Raw genomic sequence first — 27,091 nt, forward strand, 5'->3', positions numbered from 1 at the left:
CGGTGGGGGAGGTGTCAGGGGAAGTTTAGATCTTTAAGATTCAGAGTACTTTGTCCACACTCAGGGCTTCCTGGAAGATTTTGCCTTCCAGGCCACATTTTCAAAGGAGACAGGTCACCACACATGCTGACCCCAGGAGGACATAGAAGGAAACCTGGGCTGGTGTGTGGGTCACCTCCTGGAGTGGAGCTAGCATGAGCTTCAGTATGTCTATCAGTTTTAATTAAATGCAAAAGAAGAGCATTTTGGTGTTTGTGATGCATACTTCAGGATCGTGGTCACCAAAGTTCCACACCACTCACTGCATTCCCTGGTGGTGGGTAAGGTCTCCATGGCTCTTAGACAGTGGCATCAACTACTGGGTGCTGGCATACTGCACAACATGGCGATTCTAGTCAACATTTATCACACACATTGACTCCTCTAGAACTCAAGACCAGATGCTGAGGTGGGTGCCATTCTGGTAGAAAGGAAAATGGAAGCAGAATGTCTGCACACAGATATTTCTGCAGAGAGCATTTCTGACCTAAGACCTCACAACCAGTTTGTGTTGACACTTGGGTCTGAGTTCTGGCCATTTAACCTCTTAGTTTGCAACAAGGCCATTCAAATTCCATTGGCTAAAGCAAGTCATACAGCCAAGCCATTTGGAAAGAAATGTGAATGTGGTCCACGGGGAGAGCCATGACCGGGAAGAGAAGGTGAATAACATGGGGACAAATAATACAACTTACCTTACTCTGCTAGCCTATAATCCCCTAAACAGAATTATCTTATTTATTCTGTTTTGCAGTGGCAAGGAACATGCCTGGTATTTAGCAAATGAAGACACGAACATTGAAGGAAAGAACATGGCCCACTTTATTTGAAACATGTTTGTGGTTCTATGTCTTTTCATTTGGATCCAGAAAGATTTAGGTTTGAATGCAAGCACCCTTGTTTTTAGTGCATGATTTTTGGCAGTAACATTGATCATAGTTAAAACAAGAACAGACAGCATTTCTTGAGTGTTTAACATGAATTATAAACACTGCTAGGTTTGAAGCAATCCAGGGACTGTGCCAGAGGGAAACCTAGCTGGGTGGCAGCAAAGCCTGGCTGGGTGCTGGTGCCTGTGCCCAAGGGAGAAGTAATAGGTGATGAATCAACAAAAGCTACCTGTGTGGTGCTTCCCAAGACTTGCTGGCTTGGCTTTATATTTGGAAGTCAGCAAGGGCCATATGGGTACAACAGACTGAGGACAGTGAATGTCAAGAGATGTCTGGAAGCAGATATGTCAGGGAGGAGAGGGGTCCAGTTGAGCCTGGTGTCCTTTGACACAAAGGATACAGCCAGGTTGCCCCTGAAGTGGATTCCAGCGTGGCCTTTGACCCTGGCAGACTTGAATTTTCCTGCATCTCTCCTGCTGTGCACTCCCGCTGGAGGCTGGAGGGACAGTAGAAGCAGGAGCAGCCCTACACCAGGCAGGGGGAAACCTTGGAGTTGCTCAGCCCCACACTTCAAGATGGGCACACACTCACCCCACAGTGCTCTATTGATGGTCTGGAGTGCTGCTTCCTCCTCATAGTCTCAGTCATCAGCGGTGCCTGGAAACCCACCCAGGCTGTGGTGGCCATCTTGCCGGGTCCCCTTGTCCCCAGAAATCACAGTCTTCTCTGTTCATTGCAACCCCAAACATCTTTTGTTTGTATGGCCTGAAAGTGTCAGGTGCAGGGGAGGAGTTGCTCCAGCATTGTTTCTTTTCCAATATTACTTAGGTATTATCTTCGTCTGGTTCTTCTTCTGGGCCACCACTGAAGCTGTTGCTGGGGTCCGAGGGCACTCCTGCTTCACTTTCTGTTACATCTTCTGCGTCATCTGGAGCATCGTGGACATGGTTCAGCTTTTTTCTTTTGCAGCTGCAGGGAAACATCAGGTGCAGCTGCATGAGATTGTGTGGCAGGTTGTTTGGGGTAGATGTGACAACAGGTCTAGGGCTTATTTTGGAACATGCCTTTTGAAGTCTTGGGGTGGAAGTTTCCCTGTAGAACTCATGGCTGGCATGAAGGAAGAGACCCTTCCATGGTTGTCCCAGGGCTGAATGAAGGCTACATTCCAGTGTCATCAGGGCCCCATCCCTGATTGCCCTACATTTTTGACTGCTGAGTTCTTCTACTGCTTTCCTGTCCTATTCACACTCTGAGAGCTCTCAACATGCTCTGCTCTGCTGTGGACCCTGTCACATTTGAGTGTCTAGGTATACATGGTGGTGATATGTGCTCCTGCTTCACATGGATGTGACTTTACACACTGACTGCAGGACATGAGTGTGTGGGTAACAGACAGTGTGGACTTCCCTGATCGACTTGACTACACATGAGGCAGCATCTACAGAACCTGAAACTCACACTGGGAAGTGTTACCTGAGGTGACCCCGCATCACTCATGGCATCATTGGAGATTCAGGGGACCCAAGGACATTGGAATCTCCCAATCAGGTAGGAATCCTACAAGCCCCCTCCCCATTGAAACTGCATCTACTAAGTGCTCCCAGAGACGCACAGCTAGGCGAGTTGAGCTGTCCTGCTAGCATGAACCTCGGGAACTCTGTCATGTTCCCTAAGCTCCTGGATGTTTGAAGGGGGTGATCAAAAACTGCCCAATATCTCATGCCCACTAGTGATGTTCTGGGGAAGCTCTTGGTTGACTTGAGCAGGTTGGGAGGACAGGGCTGAATCCTGCAGGGTGAGATGATGATCAACTCCTGGGGCTCTCTTCTCAGAATACAGTGCATATGCCTCCTGGATTCTTCCCTCCAGGGTCCCTTACTGGCATCCACAGCACTCCTTCCAGGTTCAGCAGCTGCTGGTGGAATGACAGCCCAGCACTTCAGAGCCTTGTATAGACTGGATTAAGGTTCCTTGGGGAGTGTGCTCAGGATATCCTTCAGTGCCTACAGGGATTATGGCATTATTCTTATCTCCTCTTTGTGGTCACAAGCCTGGGCAGCATCCCAGGTTTTGGATGGTTTTCCTGAATTGACATGTAAGCTATGCAGAGATGGAGAACACGTGCCCAGGTTTCCTTACCACATTTGCATTTGCTCCTCTGGTGACTGCAAACCTGCTTCCCTTGATTTTAATCCTAAATCTGGCGAAGGGGTGCTTCTTGGGAACTGAAAGGAAGAGAATAATCCAGCATGACCATGTCCATCTAGGGAGGAAGCACACAGAGACATCACCCAGGTAGATCCCCACTTTCTGAGGCAGCTCCAAAAATTTGGGCTCAGCCCTGCTGAGTTCCAGACCCACTCCCTCCTCGGTCATTTTCTCCAGACTTCATGCTTCAGCACCAGGGTGACACTAAGTGTCCAGAGGGACACTAAGAAAGGGACTGAGAGATTCTGCAGAGAGGTTGCATACAAGCTGCATGTGCAAGGCATCAGTGCCTGTATGAGTCCAGGTATATTAGCGTGGGAATTATAAAAGAATTGAATGGGGAGGGCTCCAAAAAGCTGCTTATGGATGGCAGAAAAGAGTTTGTGCAAGACATGGAGGAGGAGATGAATTACAGGCACCACGTTGCTCCTTTCTTCTGAATCCTTGCCATCCTTGGAGTTGCCTTCCTTTGGACAGGGCATCAATGATGTTTGGGTGGCTGTTGAAAAGGGCAGTGGAGAGTTAGTGGAGGTGAGAACCTGTGGTCCTCTGCTCTTGGAATGATGGATCCTGGCTAAAGGGTGATGGGTCTTCAGTTCTGAGTCCTCCGGACCTCAGGCCCTTGACCACTTCAGGGGAGGAGTGGGTCTCGTATCTAACACTCAATTGTACCATCTCAGGTTCTCTCCATGACCAGGAATGAAGCCTGTGTCATCCCTCCCATCCCCAGGTGGTCACTGTTCCCATGGTTGTGCAGGACTTTGCTTTGTTCCCTCCTTGCCACTCATATTCCATGTCCCCCTTCCTCCTCCATTTCCAGATATATTCCATTTCCATTCTTCTGCAAACCTCTACAGTCATACTGTTCTCAAATACGAGGAAAGATAGATGATTTCCTGGTACTACTCAATCAATCCTTGATCTCTCCTGTTTGGGGAAGCACCTGTCATGTCTCTGTGTTGCTGGGTACCGAAAGGGAGAGCACTGACAGTATGAACATATCCAGTGTCTGTTTTGTCACTGAGATGACCTTCCTTGGGACACACTTTAGCCAAAAACAACCTCAATATTTTCCTTAACCATTTCAGAGAATGAGTGGAAATGAGAGGACAGTAGTGAGTCAAATTCTCCAGAATCTCTATGTGAGACCCTGGAAAGTGTCCCATAGCAGAGCCATACAAACACACAGTAACTCCTAGGGATCTCACTAGTCATCAAGGGAAACAATGGAGGGCTTGCTCCCTGGGATGGACTAAGGAATGGTCACATAGAGGTCATGATCACGGTGTATGGAGATAGGACTGGTGCTTTGAGGCAGGAAAATTGGGTTCAGAGAGGGATATTGACCCCATGGCCTGGCTTCCCAGAAGCTCTGTCCTATGCCTAGCTAGTGCCATGTGACAGGGCAACAGGGCTGTGACAGCAAGTATGGGAAGCAGGCCCAGCATGCCCTTCACACAGGCCTCTAGAACACATGCTGGAAATGGAGGGTCTCCAGGGAAGCTGCTCAGGGCTCTTTCTCAGGGAAGCACATTCATACATCAAATTCCACAGTTGTGGGAAGGCTGGAATGAGCTAAGGGACATGGAAGGATACGTAATGACCACAGAGGAAATCTTCTGGGATTTATCCAGCTCAGGGGGAGGTAATTTTGGTAGAGCAAACAGGACAGAAACGTAAAGATTTGCTATAACTCCTGTAGGTTACCTCGGAGAGGGTTTCCTCTCATCTACCTCCTGGCTCAAGCTGGAACTGGTTCTCATATCTGGGAGAGGGGTATTTGGTTCTCAGCTCGTGTGTATTGTAGGTCAATGACAAGAAAGACCCTAATCCCTCATGCACACTTCCTGAAAGGTGCTAACCAAACAGTCCAAGCTTTGACATTTTGCTGTGGCAAAGGGAGGGGAGTGATGATTTGATGGGAAAGATGATTTAAAATAGCAAAGTAAGAAACGTTGATTACAAACACAGCTCCCTCAATGCCCATGGACACAATTTCATTTATAGTATGTCCATCAACTAGGAGAAGAACACATCAGACTTATACACCTATTTAGCTTTCCCTCTGGTTTCCTAGCCAGCTTCCTTGGTCTCTGGAGCAGCAGGTGCACCCCCACAGTTCCTGAAGACCTCTCCCACTGCTCCTAACTGAGTGCTATTCCCTACCTGCAGAGTCTTCCTCTTCGCTGCTGGAGTTCGCTATGCTCTCCAGACACAAACCTGTAAGAAGACAAATATGAGAAATCTTGTTCTTAGCAAGAGGGGTTTGCCCAGCAGTCCTACTCAAGTTGAGATTTCCGAGGGTCATATAGCAACTGCCTGAACTTTCTGTTCCATTCTCAAATGTTCACTGGGTTCAGTGGAGGCAGAGCCCTTCAAGAAGACATGGATCACACTTTCAAACTTTCCCATGAGACAGAGAAACTAACAAAATCACTTTCATACTATCATTTCTACATCTGCATTACACCTTGCCTCTCTAAATGTCACATCCAGAAATTCCAACTGTTATGGGACACTTGAAATGTTGCTAGTATGAGGGAGCAATCAGAGGTTTTATGTTATTTTATTATGATAGTGTAGGCCACTGAGTTAAAGATTGTGTAAAATTGGTTTTACACCTATTCCACACTAAATCATACAGCATGAAATCCAAAGATGAAGAAGACATAACATGTGTTCCCCTGCTTACTCCTCTGACATCAATTTCTGGCCAGATCTGATATTTGATGTGTAAGTAAGTAGTTCCTGGGCTCCTGCCAGGCACCATTTGAGGCCTTGGGACACCAAAAGAGGAAAGTCAACAGCCACTTCCTAGAATAGTGATCACAGTTTCAATGAAACACCTATGAAAATCACAATTGTCACTTTCCAGAAATCAAAAAGCCTAAAAACATATGGAAGCACAAATTTGCCCACATAGTCAACAAATTCTTGTGAATGAAGAACGAGCTGGTGGCTCCATACTTGCGGAGAAGAAAACACATTAGAAAGATACAGAAAGCAAACACCATGGTACTGGGATAATTAAACAAGGGGATAGATGATAGACAAGTATAAAGAGCCCCCACGTAATCTCTCACATTTAAGGCATACTCGCCAATACTACACATGGGGCAAGGGTAGTCTCTTGAACAATCCACAGATTGAGAAGGAAACCTACAAAATACAAGAACATATTGCCAAGCCTTCTATCAGAAAAAGTGTTTATTTGCAAAATGGGAAGAAAGGGCAACTAACCAATTTGAGAACAGGCAAAAGACTTGAATATTCATGGCTCCAAGGGAAAACAAAATCAATTGCCAACAGATTTAAGAAAAGATACTGACATAACTAATCACGAGGGAAATGCAACTGCAAGGAAAATGAGATATCGCTTCATCTGTTAGCATGGCTAGGATCCAAACCAAAAACCAAAAAACAAACACCAAGTGCAGGTGTTGATAAGGATGGGGAAAATTTGAAACATTGACTGTGGCTAATCATAAGGCAAAATGGAAGATATCACGGAAGACTGTCTTGAGTTTATTCAAATAATGGCAAATAGAACTCCCATCAAATCCAGTAATCATGCGTCTGAGTATACATCCAATGGAAAGGAACTCATTATGTCGAACTTATACCTGTGATCCCATGTGCGTCACAGTATGTACACCATAGCCAGGATACGGATATTTTACTCCAGTGCCCATAAACACAGAAATTTCAAAGAAAAAGAGATATATTCATAGGATATGGCATTATTTAGCTTTTAGATGATGAGGATATCCTGTGATTTATGGGAAACAGGAATGTCATGGAAGACATTCATCTAAGTGAAACAAGTCAGTCTCTGCAAAACAAATACTGACTGACTGCATTTACATGTGGAGTGGAAAATACTCAAGGTTTCCTGGTAGCAGAGTAACAGATGGGTGATTTACAAGGAATTGGGGAGGAGACAATGAGGTGTGGCTATTCCATGCGTGTGGAGAATTTGTCCTATTAGATGGAAGAGTCTGGAACATGGGGCACAACCCTTTGCATCAATTTAACAATAATGTGCTGTCTACTTGGAAATGTGTGACATTCCCTGTGTTTTTACCACCAAAATATAAGTAAAACAAAGTATAAATTTTAAAAAAGAGAATTCAGAAGAATTAATCATCTAGGAAGATGGAAGAACAGCATGGAAGTTTTTTCTGTGTCTCGTGTCCATGAAATATAGCCAGACCAACACTAAACCATCCAACACACCTAGTAAACTGACTGGAGGATTAACACAACAATCTTCACAACCTGAACCACAGAATTCAGCAGGTACACGGCACGGAGAAGTGAATTTGGGAAGCAAGAAGGTGCAGGAAGGGAGGTGCTTTTGTTAGCAGAGAGAGGACGGAGACTGAGGGGGAAGGGCGGAGAATATGGGAAAAGCACCCTTCCCCAAATGCAGCTGGAGAGAAAGTGGAAAATTGGAAATAGCCGCAGGGACTAAACTAAAAAGGGAGAAAGGAGAGGGTTTAAATTCCATTAAGACTGTAAACAAGGGGAGCGCAGTCTGCAACTCCGCAGCTCGATACCTGGCGGTGCTCTGGTGGGAAGGGCGAATCACCAGAAACAGAGTGGGGTCCAGGAGGTTCTTGGAAAAAAGCGGTTCCACTGCTGGAAGGACATTTGGTAGAGACTGTTGAAGTACCTGGTCCCAGCAGACCCCGGAAGGCAGACACATTCGCTGGTGCTGGGGCAAAGTCATTGGGGGTGAAGCTTGGTGCCAGATGTGTGTTGTGATTTTCCATAATCCCTGAAACACCCCTGCCACACTATCTCACGAACTTTTTCTGGGGCAGGCTGGCACCTGGCAGTAGTCTCAGGGCACTGGCAGCAGCAAGGTCCAGCAAGTGTTCCTGGGTGCAGCCGACATTTGGCCATTGCTCATTCAGCCACTGCTCGGTGAAACCCTCCGGCAGAGGGGCTGAACAGGTCAAAAGCTGAAGTTCTTCAAAATTAAGGGGCCAGGGAAAACAGCCACATCTGAGACAAAACTTGGGAGAGAGGTACTGCCTGGGGTTTGGTCATGGAGAGTGAAGAAGCGGGGAGTGAACAAAAGCTGAAGACAGAGGACATGTGCACGATTGATGATCAGAGAGATCATCATTTTCCCACACTAGAGACTGGGTAGATGGGTGACACCATTTTCACCGCATGCGCATACACACCTATGAGCACTGCAACAATCCACCCGAGTAGGCTAGAAGCGCCATCTAGTGAACAGAGCTGTTACACTGAGCCCCGCACAACTGGGCCAACCTCACTCTTCAAGAACACAAGTCTCACTGTGTACTTAGTTTATGGACTATAAAGCACTACGTCGTCTGACTTCTAGGGGAAACCAAGTAATTTCATTCCTATTTCAATCTGTTAGCAGCTCCATCTATTCAATTTTCTTTCTTTTTTTCCTTTTGTTTCTCTTTTACACTCTTCCTTTTCTTGAATACAGAAAGAGAAAAAATTCATCTTTATTTTCAACTTTATTAAAAACATTTTTTAAAATTTTTATCACTATATTTTTTACTTTTGTGTAAATTTGTCTACCTCTGTGTATCACCGTTTTAAATTTTCAATTTGCTTTTTTTCTTTTTCTTTTTTCTCTTTTTCTTTCTTTTCTTTTTCATGAATGCAGAAAGAGAAACACTTCATTTTTACTTTCAATTTCTATTAAAATTTTTTTCTTTAATTTTTTCCTATATTTTTTGCTCTTACATAAATTTTTGAAATTCTCTTTAAGTCCATCATTTTGCTTTAGTCTACTACAGTGTATCCACTTTTTCAAATTTTCAAACGATTTCCTTTTTCTTCTTCTTTCTTTTTTAAATCTTTTTAAAAATCTTTTTTCTTTTTAGTTTCTTTTCTTTTTCTTGACTACAGAAAAAGAAAATATTCAAATTTATTTTTAATTTTTATTAATTTTCTTTATTTTTTCTACTTTATTCTTTATATTTGTGTATATTTTTTCAAACTCTATTTTACTCCCATCATCTCTTTTTAGTCTTCAGTGTTCATTTTTTCAAATTCTTTAATGATTTCCCTTTTTCTCCCCCCCCTTTTATTTTCCTCTAATCTGTCAAACCACTTTCAACACCCAGACCAAAACACACCTAGAATCTAGCATCATTTATTCAATTTTTGTGTGTGTTTTAAATTTTTTACTTTTAATATTTTTTAATTTATTTTTTATTTTACTTTTTTCTACCTCATTAATTCCTTTTCTCCCTTCAAAATGACAAAATGAAGGAATTCACCCCAAAAGAAAGAGCACGAAGAAACGACAGCCACGGATTTAACCAACATAGATAAAAGCAAGAAGTCTGAGCCAGAATTTAGAATCACGGTAATAAGAATACTAGCTGGAGTCAGAAAATAGATTAGAATCCCTTTCTGCAGGGATAAAAGAAATAAAAAATAACCAGAATGAAATAAAAAATGCTATAACTGAGCTGCAATCACAGATGGATGCAGCAGCGGCAAGGATGGATGAGGCAGAACAGAGAATCAGTAACACAGAGGACAAACTTATAGAGAATAATGAAGCAGAAAAAAAGAGAGAGATTAAGGGAAAAGAGCACAATTTAAGAATTAGAGAAATCAGTGACTCATTAAAAAGGAACATCAGAATCATAAGGGTGACAGAAGAAGAAGAGAGAAATAAGGGTAGAAGGTTTATGTGAGTAAATCATAGCATAAAATTTTCCTAACTTGGAGAAAGACACAGACGTCAAAATCCAGGAAGCACAGAGGACCACCATTACATTCAACAAAAACTGGCCATCAACAAGGCATATCGTAGTCAAATTCACAAAATAGTCAAGGAGAGAATCATGAAAGCGACAAAGGAAAAAAAGTTCCTAACCTACAAGGGAAGACAAATCAGGTTTGCAGCAGACCTAACTACAGAAATGTGGCAGGCCAGAAAGGAGTGCCAGGATATATTTAGTGTTTTGAATCAGGAAAACACGCAGCCAAGAATGTTTTATCCAGCAAGGCTGTCATTCAAAATAGAAGGAGAGATAAAAAAGTTTCCCAGGCAAACAAAAATTAAAGGAATTTGTGACCACTAAAACAGCCCTGCAAGAAACTTTAAGGGGGACTCTCTGAGGGGAGAAGAGATGAAAAAAAAATATATGTCAAAAGCAACAAAGATTAGAAAGGACCAGAGAACACCACCAGAAACTCCAACTCTACAAGCATCATAATGGCAATAAATTCATATCTTTCAGTACTCACTCTAAATGTCAATGGACTCAATGCTCCAATCAAAATACATAGGGTAACAGAATGGATAAGAAAACAAGATCCATCTATATGCTGTTTACAAGAGACCAACTTTAGACCTAAAGACACCTTCAGATTGAAAATAAGGGGATGGAGAACCATCTATCATGCTAATGGTCAACAAAAGAAAGCCAGGGTTGCCATACTTATATCAGACAACTTAGACTTTAAAATAAAGACTGTATCAACAGATGCAGAAGGGCATTATATCAGAATCAAAGGGTCTATCCACCGAGAGGACCTAACAATTTTAAACATTTATGCGCCAAATGTGGCCACACCCAAATATATAAATCAATTAATCACAAACATAAAGAAACTCATCGATAGTAATACCTTAAAAGTAGGAGACTTCAACACCCCACTTAGCAATGGACAGATCATCTAATCAAAAAATCAACAAGGAAACAATGGCTTTGAATGACACACTGGACCAGATGGACTTAACAGATATATTCAGAACATTTCATCCTAAAGCAGCAGAATATACATTCTTCTCCAGTGCACATGGAACGTTCTCCAGAATAGACCATATACTGGGACACAAATCATCCCTAAGTAAGCACAAAAAGATCGAGATCATACCATGCATATTTTCAGACCACAACGCTATGAAACTTGAAATCAACCACCAGAAAAACTGGAAAGGTAACAAACACTTGGAGACTGAAGAACATCCTACTAAAGAATGAATGGGCTAACCAAGCAGTTAAAGAGGAAATTAAAAAGTATATGGAAGTCAATGAAAATGATAACATCACAACCCAACACCTCTGGGACGCAGCAAAGGCAGTCATAAGAAGAAAGTATATAACAATTCAGGCCTTCTTAAAGAAGGAAGAAAGATCTCAGGTACACAACCTAACCTTAGGAGCTGGAAAAAGAACAGCAAATAAGACCCAAAACCAGCAGAAGACAGGAAATAACAAGGATTAGAGCAGAAATTAATGCTATTGAAACAAACAAACAAACAAAAAAAACAGTAGAACAGATCAATGATACCAGAAGCTGGTTCTTTGAAAGAATTAACAAAATTGATAAACCACTAGCCAGTTTGATCAAGAAGAAAAAGGAAAGGACCCAAATAAATAAAATCAAGAATGAAAGAGGAAAGATCACAACCAACACAACAGAAATAAAAACAATAATAAGAGAATATTATGAGAAATTATATGCCAATAAAATGGGCAATCTGGAAGAAATGGACAAATTCCTAGAAACATATACACTACCAAAACTGAAACAGGAAGAAATAGAAAATTTGAACAGAACCATAACCAGTAAGGAAATTGAATTAGTAATGAAAAATCTGCCAAAATGCAAGAGACCAGGGCCAGATGGCTTCCCAGGGGAATTCTACCAAATATTTAAGGAAGAGTTAACACCTATTCTCTTGAAAGTGTTCCAAAAAATAGAAATGGAAAGAAAACTTCCAAATTCTTTCTATGAAGCCAGCATACCTTGATTCAAAAACCAGAGACCCCACTAAAAAGGACAACTATAGACTAATTTCCCTAAGGATGCAAAAATCCTCAACAAGATATTAGCCAACCGGATGCAACAATACATTTAAAAAAGTATTCACCACGACCAAGTGGGATTTATATCTGGGATGCAGGTCTGGTTCAATATCCACAAAACAATTAACGGGATTCATCACATCAATAAAAGAAAGGACAAGAACCATATGATCCTCTCAAATAGACGCAGAGAAAGCATTTGATAAAATATAGCATCCCCTCTTGATAAAAACCTTCAAGAGAGTAGGGATCGAAGGAGCATACCTCGAGATCATAAAAGCCATATATGAACAACCCAACGTTAATATCATCCTCAATGGGGAAAAACTCAGAGCTTCCCGCCTAAGGTCAGGAACAAGACAGGGATGTCCACTCTTGCCACTGTTATTCAACATAGTATTGGAAGTCTTAGCCTCTGCAATCAGACAACACACAAAAAAATAAAAGGCATCCAAATTGGCCAGGAGGAGGTCAAACTTTCACTCTTCATAGATGACATGACACTCTATATGGAAAACCCGAAAGATTCCACCAAAAAACTGCTAGAACTGATTCATGAATTCAACAAAGTTGCAGGATATAAAATTAATGCACAGAAATGGGTTGTGTTCCTATACACCAACAATGAAGCAACAGAAAGAGAAATCAAGGAATCGACCCCATCTACAGTTGCACAAAAAAAAACATAAAATACCTAGGAATAAATGTGACCAAAGAGGTGGAAAATCTATACACTGAAAACTATAGAAAGTTTATGAAAGAAATTGACGAAGACACAAAAAAATGGAAAAATATTCCATGCTCCTGGATAGGAAGAACAAATATTGTTAAAAGGTCGATACTACCCAAAGCAATCTACATGTTCAATGCAATCCCTATAAAATAACAACAGCATTCTTCACGGAGTTAGAACCAATAATCCTACTATTTATATAGAAACAGAAAAGACCCCAAATAGCCAAAGCGATCTTGAAAAAGAAAACCAAAGCAGGAGGCATCACAATCCCGGACTTCAAGCTATACTACAAAGCTGTAATCATCAAGACAGTATGGTACTGGCACAGGAACAGACACTCAGATCAATGGAACAGAATAGAGAACCCAGAAATGGACCCACAAACGTATGGCCAACTAATCTTGGACAAAGCAGGAAAGAATATCCAATGGAATAAAGACAGTGTCTTCAACAAGTGGTGCTGGGAAAACTGGACAGCGACATGCAGAAGAATGAACCTGGACCACTTTCTTATACGATACACAAAAATAAACTCAAAATGGATAAAAGACCTCAATATAAGACAGGAAGCCATTAAAATCCTTGAGGAGAAAGCAGGCAAAAACCTCTTTGATCTTGCCCGCAGCAACTTCTTACTCAACACATCTCCAGAGGCAAGGGAAACAAAAGCAAAAATGAACTACTGTGAACTCATCAAAATAAAAAGCTTCTGCACAGCGAAGGAAACAATCAGCAAAACTAAAAGGCAACCGACGGAATGGGAGAAGATATTTGCAACTGACATATCAGATAAGGGATTAGTTTCCAAAATCTACAAAGAAATTATCAAAATCAACACCCCAAAAAACCAAATAATCCAGTGAAGAAATGGGCAAAAGACATGAATAGACACTTCTCCAAGGAAGACATCCAGATGGTCAACCGACACATGAAAAAAAGCTCAACATCACTCATCATCAGGGAAATACAAATCAAAACCACCATGAGATATCACCTTACACCTGTCAGAATGGCTAACATTAACAACTCAGGCAACAATAGATGCTGGTGAGGATGCGGAGAAAGAGGATCTCTTTTGCATTATTGGTGGGAATGCAAGCTGGTGCAGCCACTCTGGAAAACAGTATGGAGGTTCCTCACAAAACTAAAAATAGAAGTACCCTACAACCCAGCAATTTCACTCTAGGCATTTATCCACGGGATACAGGTGTGCTGTTTTAAAGGGACACATGCACCCCCATGTTTATAGCAGCACTAATGAGCCCAAATGTCCACTGATGGATGAATGGATTAAGAAGATGTGGTATATATATATATATATATATATATATATATATATATATATATACATATAATGGAGTATTACTCAGCAATCAAAAAGAATGAAATCTTGCCATTTGCAACTACATGGATGGAACTGGAGGGTATTATGCTAAGTGAAATTAGTCAGAGAAAGACAAACATCATATGACTTCACTCATATGAAGACTTTAAGAGACAAAACAGACAAACATAAGGGAAACAAAAATAATATAAAAACAGGGAGGGGGACAAAACAGAAGAGCTCATAAATATGGAGAACAAACTGAGGGTTACTGGAAGCGTTGTGGGAGGGGGATGGGCTAAATGGGTAAGGGGCACTAAGGAATCTACTCCTGAAATCATTGTTGCACTATATGCTAACTAATTTGGATGTAAATTTTAAAAAGTTAAAAATAAAATTAAAAAAACAAATAAAGTGAGTTACAGGGAGAAGGGTCATAGAGGTTGTTGGAGAGAAATGACAGGAATCCCATTTGTCCAGGTGCTGAAGATGTGTACACATGTCTCACACCAGCAAGGTGGCCCTATCCTTTCTCATCCTCATTCACCAAGGAGCCCAATAACGTGGTAATTGTGGGCAAGGTGGGCTCAGGTGATCTGGGTTGTCCTGATTTGACTCTTTGTAATGAACCCCATCAATCAAAATTATGCTCTGTAGATAAAATTTCTTGGACAACCTTGCTTTAACCACTCAGTTTCTGGAGTACACAATGACATTCATATATCCAGCAGTCTCCTTTTTATTTTTGTTTCTTTCTTGGAAACACACATATGGTAATAAAAAATTCTATCAAAATAGATACTTTTCATAAGATTTACCCTCTAAAGGAAACTCAAATTATAATTTGGCTCTGTTTATATTCATACTGTCTTAGAATAACTATCTTAAGTTCTTTACTTGTAAATCCCTTCTGCAGACTACATTGAGACCCTCTTGCCAATGGCAGATGGACACAAATGTGAGTGGCGATTGTCCAGTCACACTATTGAGATTCTCTTTCCCCACTTTGCAGTACACAATGTACCCTTCTGTGCTCTTTGGAAGACAGCCAAGTGCTTACACTGATGCTCAGTCTCTGAAGAAGATCTTGTTTGTCTCTGAGTTCCACTTTTTGCCCAGTACACACAACTACAGCTAGGTTCTGGGGTGGGGGGTGATGATTTTCCATCTGAGAAAGACAGGCTCATTATCAACAACAGTATCTAAAGATAAATGTCAGATCCCATTCTAAACAGGTGGCAAAAGAAGGAGTGACTTCTCCCCAGCTAATCCTGTCATTTCCTGCTTTCTTCAATTCCTTATGGATCTGTGTGTGGCAGGTGACTGCACTGGAAGCCACCTGCAGAAGGAAGAGACCCTGCCCCAGCACACTGTGACTCAAGTGACGTTGGGAAGACTCATTGTGGAGCCTCAGATGAAGAGTGTTGTCTGAGAAGAAACTGGCAAGAGTGATGTATCATGACCAATCATGCCACGAGACCTACCAGGAGATGAGGTCCTATTGTCACTGCCTCTGTGACAGATATTGTATGAGGTGAGATTTCTTTTCCTGGTACATTTACATGTGTTGGGCATAGAATGAACACATTTAAATTTTATTATTTGATGCACTTTTATATGCATAAACACTCTTGATGTAATAGTGATGGGATTTTTTATTGAGATAGTCAACACCATTACTTTGGGAAGTATACTTCCATCTAGAAAAACACACCATACAGAAAATTCACTCATACAAGCGCACACGCACACACACAAGCACTGAGAGTTGCAGCACATGGATACAGCACATGTAGACACACCTACCTCCCCGCACACAAACCTACACCACCTAATGGCACTATGGCTGCTTCCAGGGACACTATAGTGTGACCATAGGTCTTTTCCAGGAAAACCCCTATGTACTGCCATGTGTCTTTTTCTTATTCCAGCAGAAGCTGGAATCAGGGTGGCTCTGCACAAGAAGCCTGCAAGAAAGCCCTACCTTTCTCATCTTCCAGATTTCTCCTCACCAAGTGAAGGACTCCAGAATACATATCGCTTTCACATTCCAGGAGGGTGCATCCTTTTAAAAATCTTTCAGTGTTTATTTATTTATTCTTTTTTAATATGAAATTTGTTGTCAAATTGGTTTCCATACAACACCCAGCGCTCATCCCAAAAGGTGCCCTTCTTAATACCCATCACCCACCCTCTCCTCCCTCCCATGTTTATTTATTTTTGAGAAAGAGACACACAGAGTGCAGTTGGGGGAGGGGAATAGAGAGAGTGAGACACGGAATCCAAAGCAGGCTCCAAGCTCTAAGCTGTCAGCACACACCCCTATGTGGGGCTCGACCTCACACACCATGAAATCATGACCTGAGCCCAGACTGGACACTTAAATGACTCAGCCACCCATGCACTCCCCAAGTCAGATTGGAAAAATGATATCCAAGAATGAAAATTGGCTGCTGGAGAAAAAACTCACTATCCTGCAGACGGTACCTGATACTGCTATTTTGAAACACCCTTGTAATCATGTATCTGTTGGCAATAGACTCTCACTGGACATTCTCCCTATAAAGTAAGTTGTATTTACCAACAGATGTGCACATTCTGAGTATTTTATACCTTAATTTAATTTAAGGAGAAATAAAGCAACCTTTACTCTTATACAAAGAAAGGCAAGCTTACTATGGGAAGTCCATTTGGTGTCTCTGTCTCCCATGTCACTGGAAACTTCATCCATCAGGACATTGATGGAACCTAAGAAGATATGCACATAGTTTCAGGATGCCAGTGGGACTGCTCAGGAATTGTTCCAGGGGCTTTGCTTTTTGGGGTCAAAGGATACAAGTATATGGAGATGGGTAGTTCCTGAGTATCAACTGACCTGCTGCTGGGCCATCCTTGGTAGATAAAGGAAGGTAGAGGAAAGGAGCAGGAAAGGGCCTCTGAATTTTAGCTGCAGGGAATCTCATTAATGTGAAATATTGCCAACACTGAGATGCATGCTATGTTTTGCTGATGAGTCCTATGACCCTAATGCCTGTTTGAAGTTCAGGAAATGATCCTGCATTGTGCACATTTTCAAGACAATGTGTTTTCCCTGTCTGTGCAGGAGATATGCAACCAGGGAGGTGGGAACAATCCTCACTGCCAAAGTTTACTCTGGGTTCCTGTTTGCCACAATCATTTCAGTATACACTACAAGGTTTGAGTATGTCTTAAGTCTTATGATACTGTTATGAAATTGACTCGAAACCTTCCTGATTCTTCGCTGCCTAGACCCCACATCAGAGATGCTGTTAAGTGTGAAAGATGTTTGGCCATTTATTTCTCCTTTATCTCCATCTCCAGAAAGGGAATATCAAACAAACTTTCAGGTGCAGCTGTTCTGAGGGAAGAATGTGCTGTTGTAGGCTGTTTATGCAGTGAGCCTGACTTATAGTCCTGGAAATTGGATACCTGCATTGTTGTGTGTAAGCACATATCTTCTGAATAAACACACACTCCACACACCCACATCACATCACATCACATCACATCGAAACAACCCACGACCCTCATACACAAAAACCACACTACCTAAATGGCCTCTGGGCTGTCCAGACCTGTAGAACATGGTTATATTGTTTTACCATACAATCAGTTTTTCTCACAAAACCCCATCCTCCACTCCCAGCAGGAACCCAGAAATCAGGATTCTCTCCAGACCAAAACAGATGAGAAAGCCTCACCCTCATAGTCAGCAAGAGCTGTTCTCAACAAGATTCCAATTCTAGAATATATACTGTGAACAGTTACTGTGGCCTCACCCTGGAATTACAGAAAAGGCAACACTATAAGGTTCACATCATCTTTGCACAGGGTTTACATGTGGATTTTGTTCTCTTGGTGATGTTAGGAGCTAGTCGGGATGAAGATTTTGAGTCAGTGACTTCAAAAAATTATATAAAGTCACCTATGAAAAGGCTCTCAATTTCTGGGTCACTTCTCACAAGTCACTTTAGCGAATACAAAATTTGTGTCCACAGAGGAAGATTATCTCCCAACAAATGCTTATTACCATACAGTTTCCAACTGCTTTTGTCATTATTATTTTTTTTCTCTTGGGAAATCATATCATTTGGTGAAAGAATCTCAGGAAAAACCCTCAGCAACAGGAAATTATATATATTCTCTCAGATGGACATGCACAGATGCTCATATCTTAATTCCCTTGAAATTGTAGTAAGTAATGGTGCTCCTTCAGATACAGAAAATATATTTACCTCAGGAAGTGTTATGGGTACTTCCTCTGCATTTGTTCTGGGAAACTCTTGCATCAGGCCCTTGGGATGAGCTAGGAGGAAACAGAGCAACCGTCAAGACACTGGTGGGGGCAGCTCAGGAACTAGTCAGAGGTTTTATTGATTGAATATGAGGTGAGTGTGTGCATATAAGTGAATAGTAATTATGGACTGTGCTGCAGCTGGGCATTCTCTAGGGGGACAAAGGATGGCACAGAAGAGGAACAAGATAGAAAAGGGCAACAGGGCTCTTGTCTTTCTAGCAGAGATGATCCTGGTGCAGGTGAGATAGTTTTTGAAAATCGTGGGAACCCTGAAGGGCCTTGTATGTCAAGATTGAGTCTCATAGCCTCTCTTGATTGTTTGAAGTTCAGCCAGGTTATCACTGTCTGACTCTTTGAAAATCTGTTCTTCCACCAGAATCCCCATCGTGTATTTGCTAGGATTTTGTATTCATCATATCTACTTTGAAATTTGTACTTGGCGAAAAGCAACCTTGAATGTGAAGCTGTATTTCATCCTAGGAAAAGAATCCTCTGAGATTTCCTCATTAATCATTTGTCTTAAAGATTATTACATCTACAAGCCTTGAATATACTGACATCCCACCATGTGAAAGGAAACACTATCGATCCCCTAATACACTCCTCCCACTTTTCTTTTGTCTATACAAATTATGTGTGTCCAGTGAGTCAGTGGCTGTCCATCATGGCCCATGCCATCCAACAAATAAGAATTTCCTTACTTAGGGGAGGCCTGGAATGAGCACTGAAAAATCTCTACTATTGCCATGAAGGTGGTTTGAAATAAGAGTGCTAGACATATAGCTTACCACCCAGTTTTACTTTGAGTTGCTGTTTCAGAATGGCCTATGCGTATATGATTACAGTATAGTAATTCTTTCCTTTTATGTTAAGGTTTATTTCTTTTATTTTAGAAAGTGCATGAGAGGGGTAAGAGCAGAGACAACGAGAGAGAACATGCAAGCAGGCTCTGTGCTGTCAGCATAGAGATTGACATGGGGCTCAATCTCCAGAACCATGACAACATAACCTTGGCTGAAATAAAGAGTCAGATGCTGAACTGACTGTGCCACACAAAAAGACCCAGAATTGGAGCCTTTCTAATGCTTACAGAAATGTTACCAAATACACTAAGTTATCTCTCTGTTCCTTTCCTGCTATTGGCCATGTATAAGCAATGCCCCCAGCTATGAGAGATGTGGGCCTGCACTGTCCTCCATGCAGCGTCACACCTTCCAGAATCTCTGGGCTACCAGAAGAATGTGGCCTTTCTACGTGCATGTGAGACCAACGACATGTCCAAATCATCTGCACCTACTTCTGTGCCCTGCTTATGTGACCATTTAGGCCACTGTGTAGGTTTGGTAAGTGGTTGAGCTTTGTAGAGTCTAGCACTTCCAGGTAGCTATACATTGCTAAAATTCCTTTCCTGTGTGACTAATGGTGTGATGGCTGAATGCCAGGCACAGATCAGTAGTCCAGAGCAACTGGGGACTGACTCCTGTGTTCATACCTTGGCTTTCCACGTAATAGGACAAGGGCTTGGGTCATACAGCATACATGGTCATAGTACCTCACTGGACAATCTCTCTCCATACACCTTAACCATCATTTCCAGGAGGAACCCAGAATCAGGACGCAACCTTCTTTATCCCTTAGTTTTTCCCAAAGACTGATTTTCCTGAATATGTACACTTTTCCTTTGCCCCAGTGTTGACCTATAGTTGAGAAAATAAAACACAATGAAGATCACACCATCCTATACACTTTGGCACAGGTCTTTTGTTTGGTGAAGATCAGGAAATAAAAGACTAGGTACAGTGGTTGAGTCACTGCCCACCCCCAAGTTAAGGAGGACACATGTAAGGATTTTGAGCTTTTTATGGCAGATGTGTCAAGTTCATTCTTATCATCAAATGCAAAATTCTTTTTAGGAGGAACATGTCCTGCTGAGGAAAGTGTTCGCTTGCATAGAGTTTGAAGTGGGGGCTGTCATGTTTTATTGCCCTTTTGTAGCTGCTGTCACTTTGTAATACACTTTTGTTCAGCATTCCCTCAAGCAAGGAAACTGCATATCTCATGGTTAAGGTTGTCAGATTTACCTCTCTGCATTGGATTGAAGAGGTAAGAAAAGAGTAACATTTCTATCTCAGAGAAAGTGAGGTGAGATTACCTCGGAACAAAATGGGACCACTTCCTCTGCCCTGTCTCCAAGAAGGTCTTCAGTTGGCCCCTATCTGGCATCTGGGAGGACACAGAGTACCTGCCAGGACATTGCCTGTGCTGCTCATGAATGACTCAGGGAGTTTTGCTTGAGTGGACACGGAGCCATAGTGCATGAATGTGATTCTTGAATGAGAAAGGCCTGAGATGCTGGTCCAATGTACTTTGTGGATAAAGAAAGAGGAGAGGTGAGAAGGAAGGAAACGAGAAAGAGAGCTTTTGCTTTCAAGCCAAAGAGATCTACTCGGTGTGAAATCACTAGTCTCAAATAGGGAAACACTCAATGCACAATGTGTTTCAGTTACAGAGTCCCCTGACTTGTCCTGCCCACTTGAAAGGAGAGCCACTTTCCCACTAATTCACCTGCTATAGGACCATTTCAACTTCCAGGCCTGCATATATACTGCTACCGAATTTGTCTTCTATTATGTTGCATTATTAGATTTGTATTGGATGAAATACACACCAGTTTGATCCTTCTATGACTGTGCAAGTACACACTGAATGTCATTCTTTACATGAATAACGTCATGGACTCAGGACTAATATCTCATATAGGTATATGTTTTTCCAGATGTGTCTTCTTTCAAAAAGCGTATTATTTATTCAAGGTCCATCCATTTTGTAGCATATTGTAAAATTTCTGTTTTTTTATGTCTGAATAATTTTCCCTTATCTGCATGGATCATAGTTTATCCTCTCATCACTTGATGGACTTTTCGGTGGTGTCTCTAAGGCTATTGGGAATAGTGCTGTCGTGAACATTTGGTTCACAATTTCTTGTCTGTTACTGTAATGGGTATACTTGCCATTCTGCATTTGTCAATCGCATAGAATCCTAAAGCACATAGAAGGTCTTTCAACATAAACTTCAGACTTGATGTCATAAGAAGTATTGATGTTCTTTCATGAATTGTGACATATGTAATACCCTCATGTAAGATGTTGTCAATGGGGGAAAGTGGAGGGGTGGTATATTGGAACTTGCTGAATCATTTGTTCAAACTTTATGTTAGGGTGAACCTGTTGTCAATCATGACTACTATTTTCAAAAAATCTGGAAACACTGTTTCAGAGGAGATCAATATTGATCTCTGTTCATAAGGTAGCTAATGCGCATACAGTCAGGTCCTAGACACTTGTGTACCATTCAACACAGATCCTGCATTGAAATAGAAATGCTTCTTAATTTCTATAGTAATTATACTATGATTGACTTAAGAAATTTAAATTTGTACCCATGGAATCACAGAAAAACCTGTCTCAACATTTTATACTGTTCTGGTAGTATAGAACAATGAATGAAAAAATTATTCTTAATCAACTTAATGAGTAAATTTCCACGGTACCTTCCTCTGGTACAGGAAGAGGGTGCACCCTGATGTGTGAGCAGAAGCAGTCTCTTTTCTTTATGGATATTGTCGTCTTGAGAGGCACATCTTCTGCTTCATTGCTACAGCAATTTCCTGGGAAATGCAGAGAAATAGAGAGTAAGGTTGGCATCTTGCTTGCGGAAGACCATAGAACAATTCGTCATACTTTATTCATATTCAAACTCCCATTCTCCCTACTCACCAGCTGCCCAACAAATTTCATGCATCAAAAATGGACTTAGAAAGATGTTGAGCTTTGGTTTGCACTGAAAATGGCCCACAGTCAGGATTGGTGGCCCAATCCTGTTATTTAGCAGAGACATTAATATAAATGCAGTAAAGCACAGTCACCACACATGATGGCCAGGGTAGACATCACAATGAGTATCTACACATACCTGAGAGAGGTAGGTGAGGGCTCCATTCCTCCATTTCCTGTTCTCACATGTGAACGTGTTAATATGTTGTGCTCATTTGTGTGCTGTGATGGGGTTAAAAGTGATGTACTAAAAGTGAAACCTCAAGAACAATAAATGTTGGGTGCTTCACAATTGCTCTGTAAGTGTTATGTTACTGCATGTCTGCAGAAGGAGCTAGACACATGATAACACTTGACTTGAGAGAGACTTGGAGGGCAGCACCATGTCAGAGGGTGGAAGCTCACTCTCTTGCCTTCCCATTGGAATTATTCTCTACAACTCAGAGAGTACATGTATTATCTACTCCTGTCAACCCCATGTCAGCACTGTTGGGAGGGCAAGTACAGGCTATCACTCATATCTTACAGTGGTGGACACAGTAACTTAGGAACAGGAAGTGACCTGAATGGAGTGTCCGCCATGATGTGTGATGAATCCTGGACAGCAAGGTACGTAGATCTCTGGGTCACAGATCCCTGGCCACCTGAGACCTGCCCAGGGTCTGTGAGGAAGTGCTCTGGAACTTTGAATCAAGAACTGTCCTCACTTTCAGACATCTTCCTGTCCCAAGGTTTCTTTGGGAGACAGTGGGTTCTGGGCAGGAGGGGTCTGTGCTAGGAGAATAATCTGAATCTTAACCCAGCCTCCTGTCTCTCTGATTCAGTTCCTGACAGAAAATACGGTGCAGTTTTCCCAAATCAAGCCCAATGGAAGATGAGGGAAGTGCACCTTTGGCCATCCTCCCCTATCTTTTCAGAAAGTCAGCTTACTCACCTAGGGCATTCCCAGCAGCCATTTGACCACTCACATGGACCAGTGGTCTGCTTGGCTCCAAAGCTGATTCAAAATTTGGACATTCCAGACCAAATGCCACACTAGGACTCAGACAAGAATTTACTTCCCTTCAACTGGCCAATTCTGGATGAGAAGTTCATGGGAATGAACAGGAAAGTTACCATCTGTTCTGGGGCTTGAGGATTGAATTAATTAAGCCTACAATGCTTAGAGTGTTACTATTGATCTGAGGAAAATCCTCAGGGGCCTGGAATAAGATCTGGCCTAGAGCAAGCTTGGATGCAGTGGCTGCAGCGAACACCTCCTCGCACCTTCCTTCCTCTCCACATCTAGTCTTTATTCTTAGGTCTCTTTATCCTATCTGGGCACTGTAGGTACATAAGGTAGACTCCTGTCTCTTCTTAGAGGATCTCCTTTTTGTGTACAGCCTGGAGACCCCACCCCAGGTCTCCCTTTGATTGTTATCAGACAGTCCACTACTTAGTTGCCAAATATTCATTCCACAGACCTGATGGCATGTTCCCTTCTCTGTTGCACTCCGGCATCACCCAGACAGCTCATGGTCCCTTCCATATCAACCCATGACAATACCCAAGAAATCCCAGCTTCTTTCCTTCTAAAAATGTCACGATTTAGACTACTCATATTTACATTCATATTTTAACATCTGTGTTGAGAAGAGTTGAGCTCCACTTCCCTTCCCTGTCATGTCTGTTGCTGGGGTGGAATCAAGATTCTCCTGACCCAGTGAGAGCAGTGTCAGTGTGTTCGCTCTGTGTTTACTCAGTAAGACTGTGTACATACTGGGCATTAAGAAACAGCACAGTTTTCAGTATTAAGGAAGATCTTTATGAAATCCAGCTCCGTGGAAAAATCAAAAGTAGAACTTAAGTATTATAGCAAAACAAGATACTACCTTCATAGAAATCAGTTGACAAATTGGGGGTGGAGATGAACACCAATAGAAAAGTTGAGTGAAAAATAGCCTACTTGAAAGAACAGAATTCAGTAAATGAATACGAACATACCTAAAGAACGGCAATTCACATTTCCTATCATGGGGAACTTCTCACCAGTGACCAAACTGCAACAGCTCAGCTCACACAGTGACAGTTGGGAAGGAAGTACAGGTGCATCATCACATCTCCATGGCGATAGGTCATCAGAGAACTTCCAGAGTGAAGGCACCTCTACATTCTGTGGGTCCAGCTTGCTCCTGTCTGGCCTAGTGTGTGTCCTCACGGGAAAGTGGGCCATTTAAGATGGTGTGTTTTCTTTCAAAACCTGATTCCTATCCCACACCATATTTTTCTCTGTTTGTGAAAACAGGGATAACAGAAAAAAAAATGTCTTGCCTTCTTATGGAGTTAACAGTGAAAGTTTCAGTTTGGAGAGGAATTAACGGAACATGTTTAGAATAAAAAGATTCCTTTCTTGAGTAGAAATCCCAGCCCATCCCATTTCTGCTATTCCTCATTAATGTGACACATTTAGATAAAACAATTTGCATTTGTTCTAGAGAGAAAGTGAGCATCAATAGGAATTCAATTTTAAAAAGTCATATTACTCTCTTGGAACATAAGTATCAAGTTATATCTTATCATCATCCTATATTACATACATTTACAGTGTATGCAACAATATCTGTACACTTAGTTAATTCTTCTGAACTCCTTGAATATTGTCACTAATGTGATACATATTCACTGAGAAATTAATAAAGTAAGTATCAAAATATTCTCATACAAGTATTCAGTAAAAATATAATCAAGCCTATTTTTTTCTTAATCTTTTTCGTAAGGTGGTTATTTATTTCTTTGTTTATTTCAGTGTGTATTTACTTATTAACTTATCTGAAGATCTTGATATGGGGAGAGGGTATGAGGTAGAGAGAGATAGAGGGAGAAACCAAAGCATGCTCCATGCTAGCACAGAGGTCAACATGAGGCATAGTCCCAGAGCCCTAGCATTATGACCTGAGTGAAATCAAGATTCAGACCTTCAACATGTGGAGCCACCCAGCTGCCATTTGCTAAATGAATAATGGCAGATAACAAAACTATAGAATTAAATATGTGTTCTGACTCTTCATTCATCCTATAATTACCATGATCCTCACCATATGGTCATGAAAGTCAACCATAGGAATGGAGGTGAGCAGCTACACAAAACATGGAACAAGTGAATTTTATCACATAAATGGAGAGTGTTGCCATATTTAAAATGCAGTAGGTACCCTTCAAGGAATAAAATGCTATGCGACAAAACTCTCCCAGTGTGGATTCATCCAAGTACTTAGAAGGAACCAACCTAATGGGTCATGAATGAGGTAGAAAACTAGCATAATACCCATGGTGCTTTATTTTCGCCAAGGATTATCCCACTGAGGGTCAACTGGTTGGGAAAGAACTGTTAATATTACCTTGCTCTGAATAAAGAATGTTTTCAATTGGGAGAAAGCTTCTCTGTATCTAATAACTGGAGTAATAATGAAGTAATAAATGAAGAGTAAGTCAGTATATCTAGGTAAAACCCTCTGAAAATGCTTCTTGTGGTGTCACTGGTACATGGTTGCTGAATTAATACATCTTGAAGGACATCCAGAAATGTTAACGCTTGTGACTTCCAGAGGCAGAACCGAGAAGGCAGGAGAATGGGACAGGATGAAAACTCTGATGTTAATGTAGGTTCTATGATAGCATTTGATTTTGTATGAGTGTGCTTTCAAAAGACCATCCCCTTGCAAATGCTGGCAAGAGACACTCACTTGACTTTGCTCATGGTCATAGATTGAGGAATTTGACAGGGGGTGCGCCAAATTCAAGAGCATCTTTTCTGCTCTATGATGTTGGGGCTTCAGTAAGGAAAGCTTGCTGGCACTGATCTGGAATCCTCTGGATGTGACTCCTTCTCATGTTTGTTCCTGGAAATGCATTTGGCTGGAGGACCTCAATGAGACCTCCCATTGGCCTAGGCTTTTCCAGCTCATGTAGGCTTCTTAAAGGCTGAGGGCTCCACAGGGTGGTGAAACCAGTGACCCAGCAGAGGCTCATGGAATTTTTCCAGCATAAACGTGAAAGTTACACAGCATTATTTTTAGGGTGCCTGTCCATGTCATGTAAGCACTAGTGTCCCCTCTGATCCCAGGGAAGGGAATAACCCCACCTTTCACTAGAAAGCATGCCAAAACAATTGAAAGCTGGTTTGTTACCTTGCCACATGGATAGACAAGGCTTACAGCTTACTAGCTGTAATACCATGCCAAAGTCTGCAGTGTAGGACATGTTGCCCTTTGGCACAGGGCCCAAGTGGAAGAACAGGTTGGGTTGAACTCTTGCCTCCACCCTCATGAGCTGTTTTGGAAGGAAACACATTTAGAAACACTTCTGGAATGGTTATAAGACAATAAAACATAATGTGTATAAAGAATTGTTCTATCAGGGACTCATGTCCTCCACTGGCACATCAGGACCTGATCTCTCAGAGCCCCTCCTCATGGTTATATGCAATGTGCAGTCTCCACATATCAATTATGATGCAATGAAGCTAAAAATGAAATCACTACAATAAAAGCCAACATCAATCCTCTAGCTCTCTACTTATCACCCTCATGGCAAATTTCTGCCTTGAACTATAAGTTCTGAGACGATAGTCTTCAAAGTATCTTTCCATTCTTTCCATGAAATCCTTTATTTGAACATCATGTTTTATTTTATTTATTTTAATTTATTATTTAAGTTTTGAGAGGGGGAGGGGCAGAGGATCCAAAGCAGCCTCTGTGCTGACTGCAGAGAGAATGAGGTGGAGCTTGAACCCATGTACTGTGGGATCATGTCCTGAGCCAAGCGAGAAACTTAACCAACTGAGACCCCCTGGCACCTCTGCAAATCTTATTTTATACTTTAGGAAAAGTGTAATTCTCTCTGAATAAAATATTTTCACATTTCATTTGGTTTCTT

At 41.7% G+C, this 27,091-nt stretch overlaps 1 protein-coding gene across 2 annotated transcripts; it reads right to left on the minus strand.

Moving 5' to 3' along the window:
- Positions 1-837: 837 nt before the first annotated feature.
- Positions 838-26,421, minus strand: LOC122231206. Of its 2 annotated transcripts, XM_042958616.1 has the most exons (9): positions 26,344-26,421; positions 21,895-22,011; positions 18,282-18,352; positions 17,748-17,826; positions 16,702-16,773; positions 5,304-5,357; positions 3,551-3,636; positions 3,069-3,154; positions 838-1,898 (listed from the first exon to the last, which is right to left on the minus strand). In XM_042958616.1, exons 1-9 carry the CDS (start codon positions 26,414-26,416, stop codon positions 1,754-1,756), a joined length of 783 nt encoding a protein of 260 aa, XP_042814550.1. In that variant the 5' UTR covers positions 26,417-26,421; the 3' UTR covers positions 838-1,753. The 2 variants fall into 2 exon arrangements, with proteins under 2 accessions (XP_042814550.1, XP_042814546.1); XM_042958612.1 differs by lacking the exon at positions 838-1,898 and having other exon boundaries at positions 3,072-3,636.
- Positions 26,422-27,091: the final 670 nt, after the last annotated feature.

This window comes from Panthera tigris, chromosome A1, assembly GCF_018350195.1.
Source record: "Panthera tigris isolate Pti1 chromosome A1, P.tigris_Pti1_mat1.1, whole genome shotgun sequence".
Classification (NCBI taxonomy): domain Eukaryota; kingdom Metazoa; phylum Chordata; class Mammalia; order Carnivora; family Felidae; genus Panthera; species Panthera tigris.